This window comes from Ptychodera flava, chromosome 13 (genome assembly GCF_041260155.1).
Source record: "Ptychodera flava strain L36383 chromosome 13, AS_Pfla_20210202, whole genome shotgun sequence".
NCBI classification, from domain to species: Eukaryota; Metazoa; Hemichordata; class Enteropneusta; family Ptychoderidae; genus Ptychodera; species Ptychodera flava.
In genome coordinates this window covers 2,945,647-2,972,602 of record NC_091940.1, presented here as the reverse complement: position 1 = coordinate 2,972,602, position 26,956 = coordinate 2,945,647, and the positions used below count along the sequence as shown (strand labels likewise).

Sequence of the window (26,956 nt, the reverse complement as noted above, 5' to 3'; positions counted from 1 at the left end):
TAAATATGTTCACGCAATTAACATGCTCTTATCTTTGCAATTCTTTTAGTATATCAAACAAATGTTTCATTCAATCTTTGACAATTACAGGTGGTACATTAGTATATCAGTGTCAATGGATATCTCAAGTTCTTTTCATCATCACATGATTAATCATAAAGATTATTTTCCATCACAGCTGTGCAACTTGGTAAGTGTCATCTTTAGCTTGTTGTGGAATCATGCACATCTTCTAACTCTGATTCTTGAAAATCAAGAGTCTTCACAAACCGCCATGCCACAAGGTGAATGACTACGATATAGAGCAACATACACTGAGCATGCAAATCAGACTCACTTTTGACAAGTTGGAAGGTATCACTTGGTACAGAGGCACCCCTATCAACCATCTGTTTCAGAAGTTCTGCTGTCTCCTCTATTTTGCTGGACACTTCTTTCCAGCCTGACTCTGATAAGGAAATTCCAGCCAATGCTTCCAATGCTGCATCTCTAACATCAACAACAATTTCTTCTGCTTGGTCCTCCATGAGAAACTCCTCAACATCGTCAATCGATGCTGTGTAACCAATTGGGATCTCCTCAGATTGCCATAGAACTACTTCAGTGACATTATCCCGTTGTTGAAGTTCACATGCATTGATAAAGGTTTCTGTAGCACATCTCTCTTTGTCCATGAACACTTCCTCTTTAAGCTCATCTTCAAAATCTTCACAGATCATTTCAGTAATACCTACTCCAAAAGCAAAAATTCTCTTGTCACAGATTTCCTCTGCAACATGAAGAGTAATTTCAGCTTTTTCACTCTCACTGTACAAATCATATTCCTCAAGTATATTGGGGACATAATATCTCTCTTCCATGAGTTCAAGTTCTCTTGCCCTGCAAATAATAACTTCAGGTTCCTCTTCAGATGTGTACCTTTCATCAAACTCTGTACCAGACAAATCTGTGACTGATGTCATTGATTCTGACAGACTAGAATCTCCACCAGACAGCAAAGCCATTATGTCATCTTCATTATCATACTCTTCATATGAATGGTCAGAATACCTTGATCTTCTGCTCAATCTTGGAACATATTCATCTTCATCAGCCCATTTAGATCCTCTTGACCTGCTGTAATAACTAGTCTCTGATTCTCCATCATCAACATCAACATCTTCAGCTGTTACATCTGATATATCACTTTCTTCAATGATTTCTAACTTTTCCAATTCTTCAAGTTCATCCTCTTCACTTTCTTCACTGCTGTCACTGAGTTCTCTACTCTCACTCTCTACAGTTTTTCTCAGAGCAAATTCATCTTCCTCTTTCTCTTCATGTAAGCTACGAGCATCAATTCTCTCTAATTTGACATCCTCCTGAGATTCTTTGGGAGCCTTGGAGACTGGTTCTTCTGGGACACTCTCAGCAAATCCTTGACATAATAATTTCATGATGTCATCTTCACTTTCTTCCTCTACGGCTGTTTTTGCCATTCTACCATATGATCTACCACCAGTGAAGCCTCTTGACAGAAACTGCATCACATCATCCTCTTCTTCCTCCCCCTTCTCTGGTTCCTTTACTTTGTAAGACACTGCCTTTCTTTCCAGAATCTTTTCGTCAGTCTCTCTATGCAGCCTGATATCCTCATCATCATCTGGTGAGGAACCCTCTGATTCTGGAGCAGATCCATAGGCTGTATCAGACTCAGACTGCCATCTTCTTACATCATCATCTTCAACCTCTTCCACCTCTGGTATGGTATCAAGTCGCCTATCAACAACTATATCTACATTATCAGACACTGACTCTGCTACTTCATCATTTTCATCATATCCCTCCTCCCTATCTTCCATTAGAGCTAACTTTAGTGGTCGAATAAAGGCTTCTTCTGGGGGTAACTCCTCAATTTCGTACTCTCTTTCATAGTCATTCAGATACTCTTCCATTTCAAGTGTGGTATCAGAATCATCATCTGAGGAGCCTTTCAAAGTGTCTTCCTCATCTTCACGTTCATCAACTCTTGCTTCTGGCACAGCTACTTCCTGCACTCTTTCTTTATAAGGAATTTGTACATGTATTTCATCATGACTGTCCTCAAATGAACTCACCTCTTGAGGTCTAGCTGCTGGAAGTGTTACTGTCACTTCACTGTCAGAATCACCAACTGAGAGTAATTTCATGACATCATCATCATGATCAGAATCTGAGGCACTGTAATACTGACGTCTCCTCCTTGACGCTGAAAAGCCACCAGAAAGGAAAGCCATTACATCATCTTCTTCATCATCTGCAAATGCTGCTTCACTGTCAGTTTCTAGAAATGATGTGTCAGTATCTCCACTTTCATAGTACTCAAGTGAAACACTGGTTGTTCCTTCATCTGTGTCAGTATCTTCTGTCTGTTCTTCAATATCTACATTCTGAATCTCAGCAGAAACAATCTCTGCAGCTCTTCTTCTCCTTCTTCTTTCTCTAATGGACAAATATTCATCTTCTTTGTCATGAGAAACCTCCTCTTGTGATTCATGTTTCACAGAATCTTCTCTAGATTGTTTCTGTTCATCAATAACAACTTTAAATTCTACAACCGGTTCATCCACTGCTTCCTCACTGTCCTGAACATCATGTGCCATAAACTTATCTTCTTCAACATACACTTGTGGTATGTCATCTTCTACTGTTGGCTCTGTTACACCCTGAGAAAGCATTTTCAAGACATCGTCTTCATCATCATCAATTGTCCGTCTACTTCTCCTTGCTGAGTATCCTCTTGATAAGAAACTCATAATGTCTTCCTCCTCCTCTTCCTCCTCTTGCCACTTTCTGCTGGAAGGTCTGTACCTTTGACTGGATTCCACATCCTCTGAGGAATTCTCATCAACAATCTCCATGAGAGTATCTTTAGTCATTTGTGATTTCTGATTATCATCTGACTCTTCAATATATTCTCCTTCTGATATTCTTTCCTGTTCTTTAATTGCTGCAGTGAAAATTTCCAGTTCTGTACAGCCAGCAGCCTTCAATTCTACTTTTGGAGAGACTGTCACTATAGGCTCTTGGAAAACAATTTCAGTATTTACATGAATGGCATTCCATTCGTCCCCTATTTCTGACAATGAACCAATTTTAATCTTTTCTATTTCAAAACTATCGATATCCTCCTTACTGAACTCATCTTCAATGAATTCCTCTTCACTGAGAGACATACACCTAACTTTCTTTTTATTTTCATGGACTAGTGCCTGGTTCAACTTGGGTTTCTCTGTAACGCAGACGGATACTGACTCGTACAGTATCTCAGCTGGTTCAACAACAATGACATCCTCTTCCTTGCTGACACTGGTGTCATTTTCTCCAACAGCCAATCTTAAAGTCTTAGTTTTGTCAATCGTGGAAATATCATGATCCTCTTCTCTTGAGCCTTCAAGAATTTCAGTAGCATACTTCACATTACTTGTAACAGCAGTGCATAGATTTACCTGTTCAGATATGTCAACATTGGTTTCAGCTGATGGTTCAAGAGGTATATGAGACTTCTCTGAGAAAAGTTCAGTGCAATCTTCAACACTGCTTTGAGATCTTGAAGACTGTAACCTCACACCTCGTAGACTTGAACGGCTTGCCCTTGGTGTTTCATGTTTTTCATTTGATGGTTGTCTGTTGTATTCTGAATAAGATGGGTCTTCTGAAGTATTATCGCCCCATTTTAAAGTCACAACAGTATCAAAGTCTGAATTTTCAGCTCCCAAACTGGTTGAGGAAAGCGACTGATCTTGACTTGTTGTTTCTGGAACATTCTTTGTTTTGACATCTGAAACACTTCCAAATCCAGTTGACAGTAACTTCATCACATCACTGTCTTCTTCTGCTTCAAACTGTTGTTTCTGTGATGTCAGTTTATCAACACTTGAATGGTCTTCCTCTTTTTCTGTGGACTGTACCTCTGCTGAAAATGTCTTTTGATCAGTATTGAAGGTTCTAGTCTTTTCTTCAGACCTGAGAGAAACATCTGGAGCAGTGCATTCTTTGGAAGTATTTGCAGCACTTGGAAATAGTAATTCCTGCTGGCTAGTTGGTGTGGAAGGACTACTGCCTGAAGAGCTTAGTGTAACTGTTCTCTGACTGACAAAGTTCAATCTTAATCTGTTTGCATCGGAAGATGTTGCATCTTTGTTGGTGTGCTGTTCGACAAAAACTTCATCCTCGATACTGATTGAGGGTAGCAGTTCCTTCGATCTGTTAATCACAGAAATGTCTTTTGCATCCATTCCAGACAAGGATTCTCTCATGTGTCTATCATTACGTCTGTTGTCTAAAGTTAGTTGTGGTTCTGTATTCTCATGGTTTAATACTTCTTTATCTAATGTTACTGTGGAATGGCTATCTTCTTTGTCCTTTTCTCTTTGTTCCAAAGCATTGTTGTGCAATGCTGAGATTGATACATGGAATGATTGTGGAGAAAAATGAAGAGAGAGAAAAACGACAGGTTCAAAAGTGGGAATAAGAGAGAAATGTAAAGATAAGAAGAAATTCATGTGATACAGTAATGAAAATCTTTTCATGAACATGAATAATATGAATACTGCTAACTGAAAACAAGGCACTGGATTCAGTGTTCTGTATAGAAAATCAGACCAAAGAACTTCGACAGAAAGATATGAGACAAAGGTAAAAAGTGTACTCTGATTGCCATGAGGATGAGTACTATAGACAAGAAATATATGCACAATGAATTTGTTTTCATTATGACTATGCCACGCCAGGCATATATACTGAAGTATATGAGTAAAGATTTGCATCAAACTATTTTATTCTTAGGTTCATGCAAATTTCTGGAGTATCAGTAGTAGAATTCTGTAAGCACATCAATTACTCACTGGGGACATGATATCCCTTATCATCTGTGTTGAAATGACCAGCAATTTCATCATCTTGTACAAACTGACTTCTCTGAGTTGAAGCAGAACCTTGATCACAATATCAAACATAGAGTATCATTAAAATGAACATAACCAATCCCATGTTATGGCAATACATGTACCAGGCCAATAAGTTGCTTTAAAGTAATGTTCTTAACAGTTATAGATGTTTGTGTGTCTCACAATCAATGTGAACCATAAGTAATATTAAGCACCTTGCCACTACTGAAATCTACTTTAATCTTCTCATTTATGGTGAAATGTACAAGTCCCAATGTGTTAACATAATGAGTTACATGTTACACTGTTGACATACTGTCTACTGGACCTGTTACATTACATAAGTAGACATCTGTTGAGTATTTTGCATCAAATCACTTCATTGTTTGTGATTTCCACATAGGTATGAATATTTGACCCTCACTAACAGAATTAATTACTGTTATCAATCTGTATGTATGTCAAAGTATGAATAGTCGTAATATCTATGATGAAGATAAGACATTCCGTTTTCCTTGTTACTGTATGTAAACATCTACCTATTCGAAACCCAGACTATCTGACCATTTGAAAAACTGACTCATTTATTTCAGAAGGAAGGCATTTACTTCAGATTGAACAAATACAATGATATGGATATCATCATTATCACCATCATTATCATCATACATTTCAATCTGAGATATCCAAGTTTTATCAATGTCAGAAAATAATAAGGACAACATGATTTTTGTTCAATTTGTTTAGTCTAAATTCTTGATTTACAAACAAATACTGGTTTAAATGAAAAACTGAACACACACTTAGTAATATATTTTGTAGTTATTCTCCGTTAAATCCCTATCAGAGGAAATATTTCTTGATTAACTTGGCATAGCAGTAGTGACAAGCATTAAGATTTAATGTTCAGGTAAACAGTCCTTACAACACTCACAGTCAAATTTGGAACAGAGTACTTAGTGATCTCCAACTGTTTCAAAGATTTGATAACAATCACGCTATCAACATGGCTAATATATCGTGAACGATAAATAATATCATTATTATTAAAAAATTGTTTCTCATTAACCTTTAACAAAACCTTTTGCAAGTTAATTATTAAACTTGTTAGTTTTGAACCAATAACTTCCAAATCCAAAGCACAAGATTGTAAAAAGCCAGAATTGGCATTAGTTCCATCACAAATGGCCAAGCCTGTTGATGGCATGCAAATGTTAAGAGTTTTCAATACTGAAATTGAAACATACTCACTAGCAACATGTGCTTTACCATTATCTGAAGAGTACCAGTCATTGGTGAAGTTAAAACTGGCTTCATAAGGAACACAGATTTCCTCTTCATCAATGTACAACAATGGTAAAGATCCAGCTTATAAGCAAGCAACAAAATGCACAAAATGGCATCATAATATCCAATGCATACTGGTGCAGTGACAAGACATACTGGATTCTGAATGAAAAACCTGATCAGAACTTCGGTCTTCATCAGTAACTTGGTGTTAGTCATAGCAGCATCTGTTCAGAAATCTTTGATAAAACTTTCAAATAGTAAAACTACTATCACTAAAACATGCTATTTTATAAGATATGTTAGTGGGTGCTCCTGTACCCAATGCCATGCAATGGCTTGATGGTATGGTAATTACTTACTGTCAACTGTGTATGTGAAGAAAGTGTCTGAGTCACCGCATGTAAGCAGTGTCATGATGTCTGTATCTTTAAATGAGAAGAGAAAGTGTGATATCAGAATGAAGATATTAAGATGGGACATAAATCAAATTGAGAGGTTAGAGAGAAAATTCAGGTTAGTGGTAGTATTGCTGGTACCTTCATTTTCTGCTTTGTCGTTGTTCCTTGAACTTGAAAAACTGTTGTATTCTTCACCTTGCAAAATCAAATAAGTGTCGGTAAAGAGCCGTAGGGAAAGACTTAGTAAGAGTGAATGGGACACAAAGAGAATCAGAGAATATTGTACAAGTTAAAAGAACTAGATAGTACACAGTATTAAGACACGTGCGGAAAAGTGAAGAAAGTATGAACTCTTTCATCCAACACTGACACCACTGATGGAAAGACCAAAATCTACATATACATCATCTTCTGTACTGTCTGGTTCCATCTGAAGGTAGGCAAGAGTTTCTGAAGATTAGGAGAATGCAACAGACAATATAGTAAGAAGACAGATAGGAGATAGATACTTACTATGGTTAGGAGATGGTGATGATGGAAGTGTAGCAGTAAAGACAACATCAGTATCAGCGTTTTGGTCAAAAGTTTCTTCTACTATTGATGTTGAAATAGCTAGAACAGATGCACAGAAGATAACATTTACAAGAAAAGAACAGCGAAATGGACAAAGAAATATAGGAACAGAAACAGAATAAAGTTTAAAGAATGTAGTTCAGTGTTTGTTTATGCTGGCATTCAATAATAAATCCCGGGTGATGTGGTCAGATTTAACAACTGTCAAATATGATAAGAATAGTGCACAACATGGGAAAAGTGAAAAAAGGGACAAAGATTGTATACCTATGATTGTTAAGATCAAAAGTTAACTACAAGTTTTCTGATGGAAAATTTCTACCGACACAATACCAAAACCACATCAAATTGAGAGTTTATTAATTTACCATTTTTAAACTGATACAACACATTCTATATCCTGACAGGATTTAGCAGAATGAGAAGTAGGGTGCATCTTTCATGTATTGCACAGACCACTGCATCACTTCATGTTATAATCAGATAGCTGCTTTTCACAATGAACTCACTGTCACTACTCTCTCAGAAAAGCCACCACAGACACAGACACAGGGAACAGATGAAAGGACTCTGGGGTGGGGAGGAGGGTTTTTTGTGTGCAACGGTTTACCTTATTTGATTTTATTAATTTTGACTGTGATATTTCAAATAAAGAGTTCAACTCCACACCGTCTGACTGCTTTATATATTACCGACAAGTCCTTATCTCCTCTCCAACTTGTGTATACACCACTGTAATTGCTCCGAAAACATTGCCAACTTGCTAATCCGTAGTTTGTACAAGATGATGAAATTGCTGGTTATTTTAATGCGTGTGGGACGGCTGTGGTGTTTGACTCAATCGCTTAATCCTCTGATACGGACAGCGGATTAGCAAGTTGGCAATGTTTTAGGAGCAATTGCAGTGGTGTATACACAAGTTGGAGAGGAGATAAGGACTTGTCGGTAATATATAAGCTGTCAGACGGTGTGGAGTTGAAATCTTTATTTGAAATATCACAGTCAAAATTAATAAAATTAGGCTACTTGTAGCAATAAAGAAAACAGTCAGACGGTGTGGAGTTGAACTCTTCATTTGAAATATCACAGTCAAGATTAATAAAATCAAATAAGGTAAACCGTTGCACAAAAAACCTCCCTCCCCACCCCAGGGGACTGATTTCTTTCCCTATGACACAGACTATCATATCGAAACAGAAATAACATCACCATCCTTGGTACTTAATCTCCATGGTAACATTGATACCAGTTTACCAATTACAAATAACTTGAAACCACCTGGACAAAAGGGTGTTAACGGTGATTGTACTCCTGATAAACTCTACTATCAGGAAGACATTCAGGATTCATTCATAGAGACTTTTGAAAAGTTCAGTGACATTCCCCTTACAGCTGAGAACATATACATCCATACTTATCCATACTTGATATCACTTTGTGTAACATCGCATGTCTGTGGTAAAATCACATCAAGAAATTCATGCACGGACATGAGTAAATGAAATTAATCACATGGGTCTTATTAATTAAATTTTATGCATCACACACAAAACAAAATTAATGTAACATAAATGCTAGATGGTTCATCAGAGTGGCTACTATGGCAATACTGGGAAATCATAATAAACAGCTTTGAGTAATAAGCAGATACTCTAGAGTTTAAAAACACTGAAAAAACTTCATGTTAATGGTATGGAAAGGAATGTAGCTCATGTCAAGACATCATTTGCAAATCAGCTTTCTCAATGTTTAACTCACACTTAATGAATATTGTTCACAAGATGAAAACACCATGCTTTACTGACTAAAACATATAACCACAAAGTGACTGCTGCACCTTCTCTATTTCAGTACAAAGCAACAATCACAGACTAATAATGTTCCTCATAATAGTGCCTACGCCAAACTGTTTGCCTAATCTAAGCTTTATATCATACATCAATATACAATACACTGTCTCATCGTGTATAACTTCAACTCTGTATTACTATCTATCACCCTGAAGACATCAACAGATGTCACATCAAAACTGTTCTGTCTCAGAGATTCAGCTTTGATCCAAACATTCTGATTGTAGACTGTGTACTGATGTCATCATTTGGCATTGATTATTCTGCTATGGCCTAAGTTTAGAGTCAATTGACTCTCTAGTTCTGCTTGTTCTATGATTTACAAAGTCATTGAACAGACATAAATGAAATGTCACACAGACTGTCTTGATACCAAGACCCAGTTTTAAGTGCTAATTTTAAGAAAATTTCTGATAAAATAAACCAGCAAGTTAAGATAACGACAATGTATATTGGAATAAAATACCAGCATGTCAACATAATGGATCACTGTACATATTGAACACAACAACAGGTTTCAGTCATGTTAGTGAAATCCACTGCAGTAAAGTTGTTAATGCTTTTGTCTCCATGAACTCCCAAACAGTCTTGTGAATAAAAGTCCAGTGTATGTCCATAATGTATTTTTTGACACAAAGTACAAATAACACACATGTATACTTATATTTATTCATTATATGACGATAAAATATACATTTACTGCCAAAGTAAAGCAGTGTGTGCAAAAAAGGAAAAGAATGTGAGCAGCTGGTGACTTCAAGGGTAGGATTGACTGGTGACTTCAAGGATAGGATTGACGATAGGGTAGAGGAATACATCACTCAACAAAAATTAGTTTAAACAACGTGAGAAAATACCACAGCATATTCGGTGAGTCAGTTGTAGTGTCAATTTTCCAGTACTCACTTTCACATTTAGCACTACCTTTGTCTGTATCATATTCATGCTCAGTATACATCCACCTTGGTACAAGAATATCATCTAGGTCATCTGAATCAGAGCTTACTTGTGTGTGCTCATCTTATGTTCAAAGGTACACAGAAAGAAAGCTTTCATTAACTTCAGTTGAAAAAAAAAACTGTGAAAAGTTTGCTAGTTTTGGGAGTTTAGCCAAGGGTTAAACTGAGAGCTATTTCCAAAACATTATCTTGTTGTAATATTCAAATGTACAGATTCATGTGTTTAATCATTCTAACTGTCACGATATTGTGAACTATTAGAGTTCCAGTATGGGTCTGACAATACATTAAGTAAAACAGTACAATATGAGAACATTGGCAAATGCTGAAGGTGATCAATAAAACCAAGAAGGATTGATAAAGACGGTTTGATATTTAGACCACTAACAGAAATTTTATCACCGTACACAGCTGCATCAGAAAACCTCTATGGTTGGAAGAAGTTTAAACACCTAAACTGAGTCTACACAGATGGGATGGAGTGATGCATAGAAAAGTGAACTCTTTTATGTTCAGCTCAAATTTTGAGTATGGCAATAATTTGTTTTTATTGAATATGTGACTTTATTTCATTTCAGTTTTCCCATCAGCATGCTATCAGCACTGAGACTCAAATCCAATTATAGAAATTAAACTCATAAAGATCTGAACTGATAAACTTGTAAATATCTGAAGTAATCAAACATATAATTACTTGGTATGAGATTGCAGAAATGTCAGCACTTGTTGATGATATTTGAGGGATGTGGAAGTTCATTTTAGCACACAAACACTGACATATAATTTGCTTACTTTGACCAAAAGAAACATTATCATTGAAAGCAAGGTAACTGATAATATGCAGTGTGGGTAACACTGATGCCAAAGTGATATGTGACAAATTGTAGTACATGGTCAGCAACATAATGCTAAGACCTGTAACATGACTAGGGCAAGTGTAGTACTCCTGCAGTGGAAATGAACATGGCTCTCTTGATACATTGTCTAATGTCTCTATTGTCTCTCAGATTTCTTGCTATTTTTTGGAATTTTTTTCCAACTGCAGGAATTCAGGGTTGTCTGAAAGAAAATACTCACTGTTGCTGTAACTATGTAGGCCAGCAGTCATAGGTACATTATCTGCTAAGTCATTGCAGAGCAGTGAAATATCCTGGTGTTCATCAGCTTAAAATAATAAAAATGCATGATACTTTATAGAACTGAAAAGAAATAGCTTGAAACAAACAGCAAAGAAAAGACTGACAGCATGGTAATGGTAACATAAATAAAAGAATGCATTAACAAACAGGTGTGCAGAATGGCAAACAAAATGTACATGCTAAGAAACAAAATAATATTACTGGCTTTATAGTTTCACTTTCAGGATTGAATACTGAGGCAGAGTACTGTCATAGACAACGTGCAATAATGTTTGTTGTTATCAATGCAAAATGTGTGACGAAAGAATGAAATCAACTCAATTTCTGCTGTGATCTTTCAGTGCTTGCTTTCATGCTTATCATTTTAAACTTGGCCTTCAACAAAATCCATCAACTTATCCCATCACTGCATCACACCATCAAGGGAAAGGGATCAAAATCCATCAACTTATCCCATCACTGCATCACACCATCAAGGGAAAGGAACAACTCTGGATAAGTGTGTAAACTGAAAACCTGTTTCACGTGTTAGTCAGAAAAAAAATCAACTAATGAAGAACTCACAGCACACCTTTGTTATGGACAAAGTTACTCACTATCAGATACACCTGTGTTATCATCAACTTTGATTTCTGAAACTGCAACCACAACTTCATTTACATCTACATCAGTTGTATCAGCTGTACTAGTCACACACTCTGAAACCACGTCACACTTCACATCCATATCTTGTGTATCAACTGTTTCTTCTTGTTGAAGTTCCGGCTTTTCTGTTTCAGTGACAGCATTATTGGTATTGTGGCTGTCATCTGCACTACCACCGTCTTCCTTCTCAACAACCATGCCATCAATTACATCTGTTGCAGTTGATGATGTCATCAGGTTGTCCATCGCTTCATTTGTAGATTTCTCCTCTGTCACAACACTGTCTCTTTTGCCATCAATGATGTTGCCATCAATGATGTTTCTATCATCCATTACAGAAAGCTGTGTTTCCTCAGATATGCTAACAGTTTCAGTTTCAAGTTCAGGGCACTCTTTCATCAATGTGTCAACACAACCTGTTTCCCCAACAGCACTCTCAGAGTTCATTATATCCATTGATATGCTCATCTCCGATTCCTTAGCAATCTCATCTACTTTGACAATTCCATCATCAGGAAGAAACTTCTCCGCAGTCTTTGGCAGATCATCACTTACCAGTTGGTCATCTCCTTGAAGACTTACCAGTTGGTCATCTCCTTGAAGACTTACCAGTTGGTCATCTGCTTGAAGACTTACCAGTTGGTCATCTCTCTGAAGACTCCCCCTTTGGTCATGTGTCTCAAGACATGCTGGTTGGTCACCTCTCTGAAGACTTGTTGGTTGGTCATCTGTCTCAACACTTGATGATTGATCCTCTCTCTGCACACTTGAAGGCTGACTTTCATCTTCTTCTTTCTGCTTCTCTGGTTCACAGCACGACACACTTTCTGAATCTTTCTCAGGAATCATCTTTTCATCACTGGTTTCAGTTTCACAGTATGACACAGACTTAGACTCAACTATTTCTGTGTCCATTGCTGGAAAACTCATACTCTGAGCATTTGAAGATAGCAAATCTTCAGTACTCTGCACAGTGCTGTTTAAATCTTTGCTCTGTGACAACCATCAGTGCTACGAATATCATCTAGGTGTTCTTCAATAGTAGTTTCTACTATTTTGTCATACATTATATTTGATTTCTTTGACAAAGTTGCTTCTAATTCACCTGTACGTGACACAGACTCTGATACCTGAGCACTGTCTGTTTCTGAGTTAGCTGAAAGTTTAGCTGTGGTTGGTAATTCAGTTGTTTTTATTCTGTTCCTATAACACACAGTGTCAGCTGTATCTGGTGGTTGCAAGGTACAAGGATGTTATGATTTATGATTAAAAACAATGATGACAAAAAAAAGAAGTCATGAGACCAATGACATAAACAGTAAAGAAATAACTGTACAACCAATGACATAAACAGTAAAGAAAATTACTGTACAACCAATGAGACAGACAATGAAGTGGTGTACAACCACAGTGACAGATGACTTGGGAAAGGATGGGAAAGAGCTGACAGCACATTCAAAGGCAATACCAAACATATAGAGACACTTTACTCAACAAAACCATTGGATAGAATGGATCATGGCTAGACGATCATCATTCAAATTTGAAAATGTATGGGTAATTTTTGTTCTACCTTTTTATTAACATGAAAGTATAAGAAACTTTGAATGTGATGTGAAAGCATGTGAGGAGCATTATGATGAGTTGCCTTTGTAAACAATGGTATGGGTGAGTCTATCGCCACAGCTTCAAACCATTGATTTTAGAAAGTTGAATTAAATCAATTGTGAACAACACCTTAAAAATATCACAAGCGTATGCCTATCCAGGATTGTTGTCCACTTATCCATGATTCTTGTACACCTATCCATGATTCTTGTACACCTATCCATGACAAGGATTACAACAAAATACAAGAACAAGACCAGGCCTGAGAAAACCAGGATTGTAATAAATTGTACACAATAGGTTTCCTGTTTACCAATCTGTGTAGGACTGTTACCAGGACAACCACGCTTACCAGAACAATCAAACATGTACTGTTGATAACAGCTAGCATATGCTAGGTACATAGCCTGACAGATACAATGCCACACAGCAGTGCTTTTTACGACAGACTTAATGATGAGAATAAACTCAAAATTTCAAATAAATTCAGAAAAAAAGACAACTGAACCCATTTTTCTTGAAATAAATATTTGTGAGTGTAATTGATGAAAGGACAGTAACAGCGTAACTGATCACACTGATAAAATAGCTATCACTATCAAGTCAGTGTACAACAATAAGATCTCTATAAGGACAAAATCAATCACACATAACAATTGCGGCACATTAAACACAAGAGGGAGGGAAGGTTGAGGGTTAGGTTCTTAACAAACATGAATACCTACCATGTTAACAGCATGTCACAGAGCACTGACTTACAAAGACAACCTACCTGCAATGTATGTTGTCAACCAACCATCACGTCTGATATGATCCAAACATAATTTTTCACTGGGATGAACAATTTGATTAAAGTCTCCCTGAAGTGGAAAACTGTTTCATGGTAAAAGGTACATCCTCTGACTTTTGGATCAAAAGAAATGCATGACTGAATCCTACAGATAGCAGGAATTTTGTAGCATAATTGAGCCTTGATTTAGTTGTCATGTTCAACAGAAGTACTGAATACTTTAATGCCATGAGGTGAGACACAGAATCTATTACTTACTTGCAACTGGTGTATGGTGTGTTGAGTGGCTCTCAATGGATCCATTGACGTCTGATGAAGAATCTTCATAAGAAAGTCTATTTTTAGCTGCCAGCAGCCGTTCTCTTCTTTGACGATAACTCTCTAATGGACTTGGGGTGGTTGTTTTTCTTTCCTCCACTGAACTTGGAGATTGTTCCACTGGTTTTTCTGTAACTGGGGTTTCTACTGTTGCTTGTATGGCAATTGAACTCTCCAGATCTGACGAAGAAGCCCTGCTTCTGAATAAGCCCAAAACAGCACTTGGTTATGAAAAGTACAGACTAAAAGGCAAAGTTCTAATCTTTTAATGGTACTTTGGCTAAGTTTTGTCTTGCAAGAAGTCATTGATGCCATTCAGCTGATTAAAATATGGAGACTAGTTCATTGTGACATGTGTAATGGAAAATTCAATCATTTCAAGTATAAATTGCGGCAAGTGACATCTTATAAGTAATATATTCAATTTGCTATCACACAGAGAAAGGGTAAGGTTCGTATATCCAATAACTGTCATTCAGTGAATGAAAATAAAATATGTTTAACAAGGAACAAAACCACCAAAAATACTTTGTATATCCAAAATTATTTCCATATACACATTTCAGACAAAAGATACCATATAAAAGTGATAAGAGAAAACAAAACGGATTCAAACTGTACAGCATCACATCGAGTATTACCTTTGTCTTCTCCTTCTACGTTGGGCACTTTGTACTGGCTCATCATCCATTACTCTTAATCCACTGCTTAAATTTCTAACTGTATTTTGTACTCTGTAAGGTTCTGAGACCTTCATTGCGCTACGCTTGCTTTTCCTCTTTTCACCGTCTGATGATTCCGGTGTTACCCTTTGCCTTTGCCGTAGATCTTTTTGCCTTTCAACCGGGATATCAATATCACCATCTGCATGCTTCAAAGAAGCCTGCAAAATATTCATTATAAAAAATATTGCACACTTATGTAACCTTTAGCTTTGCACATGCAGAATATATGTTCTGCTTGATACAATAAGTTCCTTCTGAAAATTTCAGTCCAAGATGGTTCAACTTTAATAAAATAATATAATGAATTGTGAAAAGTGACATGTTAATGGGAAACAGAGGAATAAATCACAGTGGAACATGTATCCACAGATAAAACATCTAGTCCGTGAAAAAGAGCATGGTTAACATATTTCCCATTCGCCCATGAACTTCACTAATATTGAACTTGTTTACAAACGGTAGACTATTCTACATTTGTTTATGACATTACTGCAACTATTAATTCAAAATCCACAAAATACACACTTGAGGAGATTGCTGACAAAAAGACATCCCTGTCAAGAGATGGAATCAAATTTAGTGAAATTTCAAAGACACAAAACAATGATTACCTCATAAATCTGAAACTGTTCCTTGACATCAGGGTCACCTCCTCGCATCTTAACATACTTTTGTTGAACTCTATCAATACCCTGTTCTTCTAATGCATCAGTAACATCATAGAATGTATCTTGATCAGGTATTGCATTTAAAGCCTGAGTGAAAACAACAATGAGAAGGAAAGTCAGCACAAAGTCATTGCCAAAGTGGAAAATACCTGTCTATGTAATCTTGAGGTGTTTTGGTTTCTATTCATCTTGATATCCTGTTATGTTTTATATTCATTTTTATCTAGATATTACACTCCAATAATAAGGACTGCTTTATTTTCAATACCCAAGCATTACAAAGTACATGTAATGTGCCATATTAATCCTATAAATAATCTTCTTCTGTGCAGTGTACTTGAAAGGACAGAGTTTACGATACTCACTTTGTTTTCAATAAAACTTTGTTTGTTTGATGGAACTGTATTTGAAGAATCACTTCACATAGAGATATGAGAATATATGATATGCACTGAGTAACTATAGATGGATGATCTTACATCTCCATTATTGACAATCAGTAAAATCCTTTTCACCAGAAACATGAGACACACTGATGAATACCGAATCTTGGAATACACAGTACAGTTTCAAATCCAGTCTTTCTTTATCACTTACTTTGCCAGTCACAGTGGAATCATATCATGTTTTGCAATGAAATCCTACTTATGTTGGTTTCCTACAACTCCGTATCAAACAGTTTGTTCCAGAATTCTCTAAATTTAACACATACACGACACAGCTGCAGACTGATCTCCAATCCCACAGACATTTGAAATCAGATAACAATTTTGGATGCAGTTCCTTCAAAGAGTACGAACAGTTAGAAATTTCAACCGAATGAATGTAGCCTCAATTCTTGAAGATACACCGCATATTTTGATACCTTCCTACTCAAAACAGCAAAAAAAAAAACAAACTGAAATATATGAAAACCCCTACAGCATGAGTAAAAGACTTTACAAAGAAAACCATAAGTTCATGGATAGTCTTGGGAATCATATTTTTCACATTTTGATGGTTGGAGTAATAAAACAGGAGCAAGTTCAAAAAGCATTGGAACCAAGATTCCCATAGCGACCACACAACAAACAGCATATGGCAGAGCCTCACTATCAAATTGTCAATGAAAGCAATTTAAGTTAATGGGTAAAACAAAGCAAGGCAAGGGCAATGATTTAACTGGATGAATCACACTGTTAACTACTTCCTATAATTAATATGGGAATAGCCTGTAAATTTTATACATGTTTTAAACAGCAGTTCCGCCTTCCAAGGATTTGTTTATCTATAAAGACAACTGCTGGAGTCTGTAGTATATTTTATCCCTGCAGAGACTGTTAGAGTGTCATTAAGGCTTCAATCATTACTCGAGTATTATGAATACCTCGACCACAATGTTCATCACTGAAACCTTGAAACCAAAATGGAAGACATGACTGTGACCTTTAACCATTAAAAGACCAATGTTTGATACTGGTATACGATTCCGCATGTACTATCCTCAAAAGATAAAAATTTGGCTAGTATTAGCCATAAAAATAAGTACCATGGGTCACTGCCCATATGACAATTATACTGAGACACAACATAGTCCACAACTTGGACATTTAATAAAAGAACAAGTTGCCCTGAAATAATTTTTCATGAACAGAGTTGCTTTCTACAGACACCAAGTCCATTGCTGACAATTTTCTTGGATGTAAGATATGTAACCCTGATCAGTTCATTACATTCATAAACTGAAACTTTCATAACTTTTATATTTCTTCAATGTTATTGTTTTGTTTGTAGAACAGAGTTTCTTGTTCTACTCAAAAAATTGTCTTGAAATGCTAAGAGTTCAGCAGGTCAATAAAGCCTGCATGTGAGTGATACTCAATGTTGTTGATGAAAACTGAATTTGGTCCAGATTAGAAGTGATCTGTCAATGATTAAAACGCTGAATACGCTGTGTTTGCAAGACCAACACTTTGTATTAAGATATTAGAAAATGTCTTCGTTTTATATTACAAATACATGTATGATTACTACACTAACAAAGCCACGGTTATTGTCCCTGTAAATATAATATCATTTCATTTTCATAATGTAAGGTCACAACGCTTTCTGGACATGCACTGTGTGTTCTGTAAAGAATGGAACAGTTTTGAGATTATGAAGACGTGATAAATTCCTTAACAGAGCAAGATCTTTTGATAGCCTATGATGACTCTGGATTCTTTAGCTGACACAGGAAATGATGGTTTTTCACACTGAATTGAGTCAGAACAAACTGCTTGTAAAGTTACAAAGCAGGAAACACCATTCCTTCCAAGAAAACCCACACCAACATGTGTTTTACATGTCTTCAAACACTCTGACATTTCCATTAACCTTTGGTTGTATTGTACACACTATTGAACACTGAGGTGATGACTAGAGCTGTGACATACCTTGTTGACTAATGTCATAGCGTAAGCCAAGATTTCAGAGTCTTGTCCTTCATCTTTCAGCAATAACATTAAATTATGCCAGGGTGGATGACCTGTGATGCAGACATAAAATATACAATATTGTCAAGCATCACTCTGATCTACCTAACTTGTCAGAAATTTTCAGAAGAATATTCTCGTAATACATGAATTTTACTTTCCAATTATTGAGACCACTTCTAAACAGGAAAATCAAAACCTGTTCAACATACTTTCCAGATGTGATGGCAGGTTTAACAAAACACAAGAACTGTATGTGTAGCATATCACAGGATGTTTATTGCACGTACTATGAACTGCAATAGTTCGTTAAAAAAGAAAAATGCCTGTGTTTGTCAATTTTTTGACAAACTGTGTACGCATCTGTCAAAAGTGAAAATTGCATTCCAAGAAACCTATAATTGAAAACAGTGAAACAGTTTCCCACACTCTGAATGTAAATGTCTGTATGTCTGGATACTTGTTCACTGTTCCATGTAGCCTAAACTGACAAAATGTTTGCATAAACTTTAAGACATTTATAAATCATCTACTCAATATGCATTTGAAATAAATCAGACAGCTGTAAATACTTCCCGTAATGAGTGAGAAAACAGATTTCTACAAACCATCATGTGTGAATTGCAATATCTTCAAATAAACATATGTGTCTCATTCAAGAAATACTTGCCATGTTTTCTGTCAACTATGTTTATTGCTTGAATCAGTAGCTGTGTGTTGGATTCTGTGTACTCTACAAATACAAGGAGCAGTTTCAGGGATGTTTTTACCACTAACCGAAACTGTAAAGCAAAAAAAAAAATATATTAAAGGGCTAACTCTAGCTTTGGATGATTTTTTAGTATTTTTGTTTTTATTGTCAACTACAGTCTTGTTCTACTTCCCAAAGCATGTTGACATACACAGTATGTAGCTTGTCAACTCAGCCTGTACTTATGTAGACTGCATTTTAATTGTTGACCCATGAATTCTGGTCTGTATTAGAGTTTAAACATAAAACAATAATAGACTGCAATCTGCATGTATAGACGCTGTGCAGAGATGTTTTAACATGTTGGGAGACGATCAAAAACTTGCAATTACCGGTAACATACAGAACAAAAATGGTGAAAAAATATTTCAACATTGGCAGTGAATTTGACATTTATTTGCTACATAAAATAGGTTTATGGATCAATAAATAATTCTATAGAACAGCTTTATGGTCGTGTGAAGATAAGAATGGACAGTGAAATTGATCCAAATGTTATCACACTTGTGTAATTGGTTTGTAAAGTTGTTCCAAAACTTGCTGCAGTATCAGTACTTGTAATTAACTTGAGGCAAAGAACAGACGGATGATCAGTCCGGGTCAGCTCCAAAATTGGAGACTCATTATGATAATATATTCCGGCATTCAGCCAATCATCGACCACATTACATCATTAATAAAGTACAGGTCACGCTGGGTCACAAATTACCCACCAAGTGTGATCGGCAGTTTTGGGCCGCTTATTAAGCCCTGTCTTGTGAATTTCGACGAATTTCGACAGTCAACATAATCCACGTGTTCTGCAGAAGGTCATGTCCAACAAGGAGTCCGATTAGTGAACAAATATTTGAAATATTGACGATTCATTTCTACCCCCAGTTTATCGATTTCGCTCAAGTACCGAGAATCATTTTGTGGATGTTCGTCATCTCTATTAGAAATACTGTTATAAAGGTTATTTGTGTAGGTACGCGTATAACATTTTGCAAGAAAGAAGAGCAATGTCAGAGCTTTAAAACGATACCTGTTTTGTAGTTGTCAAACGCAGACTAAAAATGGTACGCGATTTTGAAAATGTGTTGACAGAGTGGCCACACAACTGTTCCCCATACGGTAGAATTTGTATCGCTGCCATCTCCGATACAAATGGGGTATTCTGAACGATCTGTGTAGGTACACGATTTATATTTCGCAGGACTTCAAGCCAGAGTCTAGGAATCACAGCGATATATGGGGTTTGGTTGTCTTAGCCAGAATAAAACTGGTACGCGACTTTGAAATTGTGTTTTGACAGAGTGGCCTCACAACTGTTCGACACTATGACAGAATACGGCGCGGGAGTTCGACACAGTATGGCGTACGTAACGAAGGACGCATGTGGAGGTTGCCAGGAATACAATTTTTACTGATGGCGCGCTGGCCGCTGATTGGCTAATGAGAGGGGGAAAATATTATGGTATAGCGTCTCCAATTTTGGAGCTGACCCGGACTGATGATAGTGTTTGTTTCACAGCAGGCTTCAGCTGTAATGCTGAAGTAAAGCAATAAAACCTGTCGGCCGGTAGGAACTGATTAGTGTCTATGTGTGGGATAAATGTTTCCTACAAGTGAACACACACTTGTATTTCAGTAGTGGCCATGGCCGAGTATATGTTCAAAGTCGAGTTCTCGTACTATTCCAAAACACGGACAGTGCCCGTCTTCATTTCTGAGGATGACTTGCCAATGCTGTGGCTGTGACACTCAGGGCAGCGGTACGGAATGTAATATGATTCTGCATATGTGAAGTGCACGGCAAAGTGTACTCCCATGGTGTGTGTTTATTAGGGGTCCATAAAAGCTCTCTGATTTTCACCGCAATTATAACAAGTCAGTGCAACTTCTAAGGCAAGTTTTGAAACAACTTTACAAACCAATTACACAAGTGTGATAACATTTAGATCATTTCACTGTCCATTCTTATCTTCACACAACAGTAAGCATACAATAAGTAAATATGGATATCAATAACAATGGAAAAAATCAGAAAGACGAAAACATGAATCAACGAAGGTCATCAAATTTTTGTTGTGATATTTTAACACAAAAGATTTTATATTCTTTAAAGCCCTAATAGCTGCGAATTTTATGCATTATTTTCATGATTTTATTTTCAAGCCAAAGTTGGTTCGTGTAAATGTGCTACCTGAAGGACATGTACAGAAGTATCACTGCTCACTGATTTGGACCATGCCTACACGTTTTAACAGGTTAAATAATAATCGCGTGCCACACTCATAAATGATGCCCCCACGAAAAGTACAAAAAATGCAGTATCACATAGACATTGTGATCATAAAAGAAACAAACATGATGCCATTTACTCAAATGTACAAAACACGATGGCCAACATTTGGTTGTTGAAATCTTTATTTTCTCTGTCAAATGATTAATTTTTTGAAAATGGCGAGAAATATAAAATAATGTTAAAACGTTTTGCGTGTCACTTTCGACACGACAGTGTTATACACTTTTTCAGTCTCTAATGGATCTTATTCAAGAAAACTCTTGGAAAACTGGGGATATTTTGAGATCGGCTCATTACGCATTCGCAGCTAGTGGAGCTTTGATGTAGTAAAAAATGAAACTTCCATCAACATGGGGTTGTCTGAAAACTAATTCCTTATCGATACCTTCCTCTGAACTGCTCATCAATACTCTAGTTCTAACAACTTATTCCAGTGATATGTTGATATAATGAACTAATGATATGTTAGAGACGTCATTAATGATGGAAATATTCATATGTGAGACAAGTGACACCAAAAATAGAGAGTTAATCCCAAAGTTATCTGAAAAAATGTAACCGTTAACCACGCTTCCTTTCAAAGCTGCATAAAAAGTAAAACCTCAGAAATGAAAAACTTACTTTTGATGCTATAAGGGAATATAACCATTGTATTGTTTCATTGTGTTCAATTACACCATTCATACCATCCACATATAACATTACTTGTCCCAGGGCTGAAAATAAACAAACCATTTGTCAATGTTATTGCCTGCAAAGAAAAACACATGAAATTTCCCATAGAGGATGAAATATTTGGAAATGTTGATAAAATAACAGCACAAACAATAATTAAAGCTGCAAGCAGCGTTGGCGGGGCCCAAGCGGTTAACATGGTTGAATATCCTGCACTAATGATATTATATGCAACATTTGAGCTTCAAATAGTAGGATTTTGAACATCATCTAATAGTTACTTTACGTTTCACTTGAAATTTAATATTTTACGGAAAATCCAATATGGCGGCCAAACCACGTGACCGATCAAAACGCATTTCGCAAACTTAAAATCACATCACACTTAAGATGGTATATGAAAATTTCTGTCAAATCAGTGTTTGTTTGGGAGAAGAAGATTTTTAAAGATTAAATCACGATTTTCGAAAATCCAATATGGCAGCCAAACCACGTGACCGATCCAAACGCCTTTTGCAAACTTGAAAGAGATCACACTTAAGATGTTACATGTCAAAATTTCAGTTGAATCGGTGTGTTGGTTGTGGAGAAGAAATTTTTAAATATTAATTCATGATTTTCGTAAAATCCAATATGGCGGCCAAACCACATGACTGATCAAACGCCTTTCGCAAATTTGAAAGCGATCGCACTTAAGATGTTACATGTCAAATTTCAGTTGAATCGGTGTGTTGGTTCTGGAGAAAAAGATTTTTAAAGATTAAATCACGATTTCGCAAAAATCCAATATGGCGGCCAGACCACATGACCGATCAAAACGCCTTTCGCAAACTTGAAAGAGATCACACTTAAGATGTTACATGTCAAATTTCAGTCGAATCGGTGTGTTGGTTCTGGAGAAGAAGATTTTTAAAGATTATATTACGATTTTCGCAAAAATCCAATATGGCGGCCAGACCACGTGACCGATCAAAACGCCTTTCGCAAACTTGAAAGAGATCACACTTAAGATGTAACATGTGAAATTTCAGTCGTATCGGTGTGTTAGTTCTGGAGAAGAAGATTTTTAAAGATTAAATCACGATTTTCGCAAAAATCCAATATAGCGGCCAGACCACGTGACCAATCAAAACGCCTTTCGCAAACTTGAAAGAGATCACACTTAAGATGTTACATGTCAAATTTCAGTCGAATCAGTGTGTTGGTTCTGGAGAAGAAGATTTTTGAAGATTAAATCACGATTTTCTCCAAATCCAATATGGCGGCCAAACCACGTGACCGATCAAAACGCCTTTCGCAAACTTGAAAGAGATAACACTTAAGATGTTACATGTGAAATTTCAGTCGAATCGGTGTTTTGGTTCTGGAGAAGAAGATTTTAAAGATTAAATGGGTATTTTTCAAAAATCCAATATGGCGGCCAAGGTCACGTGACCGCATGCGATTTTATTGGCAAATTCTGAAGACCTTAGGCCATGCTTGCTATACAAAAAATTTCAAATCGACTAGACCCCTGGGTCTTCTGGAGAAGCCATTTTTAGGTTTTGGAAAATCCAATATGGCCGCCAGGTCACGTGACCAATCGAAAATTGTATACCCAGGTGCACGAGATCTTATAGGTACCTATTAGCCCTGCAAGTTTCAGAAGTTTGCGGTAAGCGGTGTTTGAGTTCTAGGTCGCCAAAAAAAGAGCGGAAGAACGAAAAGAAGAAGATTAAAGCTGCAAGCAGCGTTGGCGGGGCCCAAGCGGTTAACATGGTTGAAAAATCTTGCACTAATGATATTATGTGCAAAATTTCGAGCTTGAAAAAGTAGGATTTTGAACATCATCTACTGGTTACTGTACGTTTCACTTGGAATTTTATATTTTACGGCAAATCCAATATGGCGGCCAAACCACTCGACCAATCAAAACGCCTTTTGCAAACTTGAAAGAGATCACACTTAAGATGTTACATGTCAAATTTCAGTCGAATCGGTGTGTTGGTTCTGGAGGAGAAGATTCTTAGAGATTAAATCACGATTTTCGCAAAATGCAATATGGCGGCCAAATCACGCGACCGATCAAAATCTTTTTCACAAACTTGAAAGAGATCACTCTAAGGATGACATGAGTAAAATTTCAGCTCAAACGGTGTTTTGGTTCATGAGAAGAAGATTTTTGAAGATTAAATTGCGATTTTTGAAAAATCCAATATGGCGGCCAGATCACGTGACCGATCGAAATGTTATTCACAAACTTGAAACAGATAACTCTAAGGATGACATGAGTAAAATTTCAGCTCAAACAGTGTTTTGGTTCTTGAGAAGAAGATTTTTGAAGATTAAATTGCGATTTTCGCAAAATCCAATATGGCCTCCAAATCACGGGATCGATCGAAATGTTATTTGCAAACATGAAAGAGATCACTCTAAGGATGACATGAGTAAAATTTCAGCTCAAACAGTGTTTTGGTTCTTGAGTAGAAGATTTTTGAAGATTAAATTGCGATTTTCGCAAAATCCAATATGGCCTCCAAATCACGGGATCGATCGAAATGTTATTTGCAAACATGAAAGAGATCACTCTAAGGATGACATGAGTAAAATTTCAGCTCAAACAGTGTTTTGGTTCTTGAGTAGAAGATTTTTGAAGATTAAATTGCGATTTTCGCAAAATCCAATATGGCGGCCAAATCACGTGATCGATCGAAATGTTATTTGCACATATGAAAGAGATCACTCTAAGGATGACATGAATAAAATTTCAGCTCAAACGGTGTTTTGGTTCATGAGAAGAAGATTTTTGAAGATTAAATTGCGATTTTCGCAAAATCCACGATGGCGGCCAAATCACGTGACCGATCGAAATGTTATTCGCAAACTTGAAAGAGATCACTCTAAGGATGACAAGAGTAAAATTTCAGCTCAAACGGTGTTTTGGTTCTTGAGAAGAAGATTTTTAAAGATTAAATGGGTATTTTTCGAAAATCCAATATGGCGGCCAAAGTCACGTGACCGCACGCGATTTTATTTATAAAATCTAAAGACCTTAGGTCATGCTTCCTACAGAAAAAAATTCAAATTTACCAGACCCCTAGATCACCAGGAGAAGCCGTTTTTAGGTTTTTGAAAAATCCAATATGGCCGCCAGGTCACGTGACCAATTGAAATTTTCATACCCAGGTGCACGAGATCTTGTAGGTACCTATTAGCCCTGCAAATTTCAGAAGTCTGCGGTGAGCGGTGTTTGAGTTCTAGGTCACCAAAAAAGGAGCGGAAGAACGAAAAGAAGAAGAAGAAGAAGAAGAAGAAGAATATTGAACTCCTATAAAACCAATAGGGGCCCAGCCGGTAGGCTTGGGCCCCTAAATATTGAACTCCTATAAAACCAATAGGGGCCCAGCCGGTAGGCTTGGGCCCCTAAAAACCCTTTCATTGTATAATCAACCTTTTTACACAATGATCTTTGACACAGCTTGTGTGGCCAGATACCGCTTTGCAAAACTTGTGTCCTTCCATTAATTCCAGAGTTGACGTTAACCAAAAACTCACACTAACAATGTGTAGCCTGTTCTAAATTGTCATTGTTACTATTTCATAGATATTTCATTCAATTTGTGTTTGATAACCTGTTATACAACACGTACTCCTACATTCTTCACTTCATCTAATTTGCATTGTGGTCACTGTGGTACATCTAATTATATCTTTCAAGTGAATGCAGATAGTATCAAAGGTCAAGGTGTTAGGTAGTAACAATTATAATGAAAGATTTTCAATCAAAGGAGTCACTGGTTGTTTTTCCAGTTGTAAGTTGACAAATGGATTGGCTTCTACGGACTACGGATATTAAGTGACAGATGTATACTCTTTTACATAGTCTACATGGTGTCATAAATCTGGTATAAAAATAAGTAGCTGGGCATTCGATAGCAGGTAACAGAATCCAAAGCACAGATTTACAAATCATTAATACAAGGTTGACCTCCTCCCTGTATACTGTAGCCTAATCCATGGCTGTTACCCAAATGTTATGTTATGTTTCATACAGTTTGCTGTGATATGCTTGTTTCACCATGTTTTTGTGATACTGTTCAAACACCATAATGATTGGAAGATACGTTACGAAGCAATTGCAAGACCTAATACAGCACTTGCAGAATGTTGACAATACTTCCACATTACTAACTGTAGATGCCACTGAAACCACCATTTGTTTTTTAAAGAGGTGAAAAGCAAAGGAGTCTAAACTTTTCAGATTAGAACAGGCTGTACTTTTTCTCTCTTTTTTGTATATGACAGAAATTTACATGTTGAAAATAAAAAATGCACATGTAAATGAATTTCACAAACAATTTAACCTGATATGTGCTCCCACTTGTCATCAGTCAAATAACGTTGGTGTTTGCTGCCCTCTAGAGTTGGCAACAGTATATGGGGGTCACTGAGGTCAGCTCATCTGAGATCAATCACAAAGTTTACATAATGATTCTCTTCCCTTCTTTGTTGATTTTCTGTCATCTCGTGTAAGATGCTTTGATTTTTCACATCAAGCAGTGTTTGCATTCTAATGATACACATTTCTATTCAAAGATAATTCAATAATACAAACCACAGCTCAATGTCAACGATCTCTGATTATGAAGATTGCAGAAATTCAGCTGATGGGAAAATTTATTTCAAGGAAAGAAACCTTTATGAAAGCAAATTTATTAAGACTAAATGAATTTCTTATGCCTGTCCTTCCATGTTGCAGTATTTCAGTCCAACTTGAAATGCTTTCTTGAGGCTCATAAATCACTACATTGCCACAAAATTTGATGACTATGACCTCAAAAGAGAACTGTGCACTTAAAATGAAGTGTCAGCAAATATTCTTTCTGACGGTGCTTCTACAAGTTTTCAATGGTTATACTAAGAATGATACAGATATCATTC

At 36.6% G+C, this 26,956-nt stretch overlaps 1 protein-coding gene across 50 annotated transcripts in view; it reads right to left on the bottom strand.

The window, feature by feature from the left end:
• LOC139147099 (uncharacterized) overlaps nucleotides 1–26,956 on the bottom strand; it is a 137,390-nt gene that overhangs the window by 42,923 nt on the left and 67,511 nt on the right. For 40 of the 50 annotated variants that reach the window (XR_011555643.1, XR_011555644.1, XR_011555636.1 and 37 more), the window contains 12 exons: nucleotides 21,983–22,077; nucleotides 18,994–19,105; nucleotides 18,285–18,376; nucleotides 15,814–15,957; nucleotides 15,119–15,360; nucleotides 14,418–14,677; nucleotides 7,109–7,207; nucleotides 6,734–6,790; nucleotides 6,557–6,622; nucleotides 6,159–6,275; nucleotides 4,866–4,955; nucleotides 338–4,417 (listed from right to left, as the gene is read on the bottom strand). Coding sequence is in view for 41 of the 50 variants with exons in the window: in XM_070717973.1 (XP_070574074.1) it covers nucleotides 338–4,417; nucleotides 4,866–4,955; nucleotides 6,159–6,275; nucleotides 6,557–6,622; nucleotides 6,734–6,790; nucleotides 7,109–7,207; nucleotides 14,418–14,677; nucleotides 15,119–15,360; nucleotides 15,814–15,957; nucleotides 18,285–18,376; nucleotides 18,994–19,105; nucleotides 21,983–22,077 (5,454 nt within the window). In the remaining 9 variants the exon portion in view is untranslated. Of the gene's footprint in view, nucleotides 1–337; nucleotides 4,418–4,865; nucleotides 4,956–6,158; nucleotides 6,276–6,556; nucleotides 6,623–6,733; nucleotides 6,791–7,108; nucleotides 7,208–9,924; nucleotides 10,039–11,054; nucleotides 11,142–11,712; nucleotides 12,731–14,417; nucleotides 14,678–15,118; nucleotides 15,361–15,813; nucleotides 15,958–18,284; nucleotides 18,377–18,993; nucleotides 19,106–21,982; nucleotides 22,078–26,956 lie in introns of those variants that run through there. The other 10 variants (XM_070717996.1, XM_070717989.1, XM_070718002.1 and 7 more) reach the window with 4 other exon arrangements.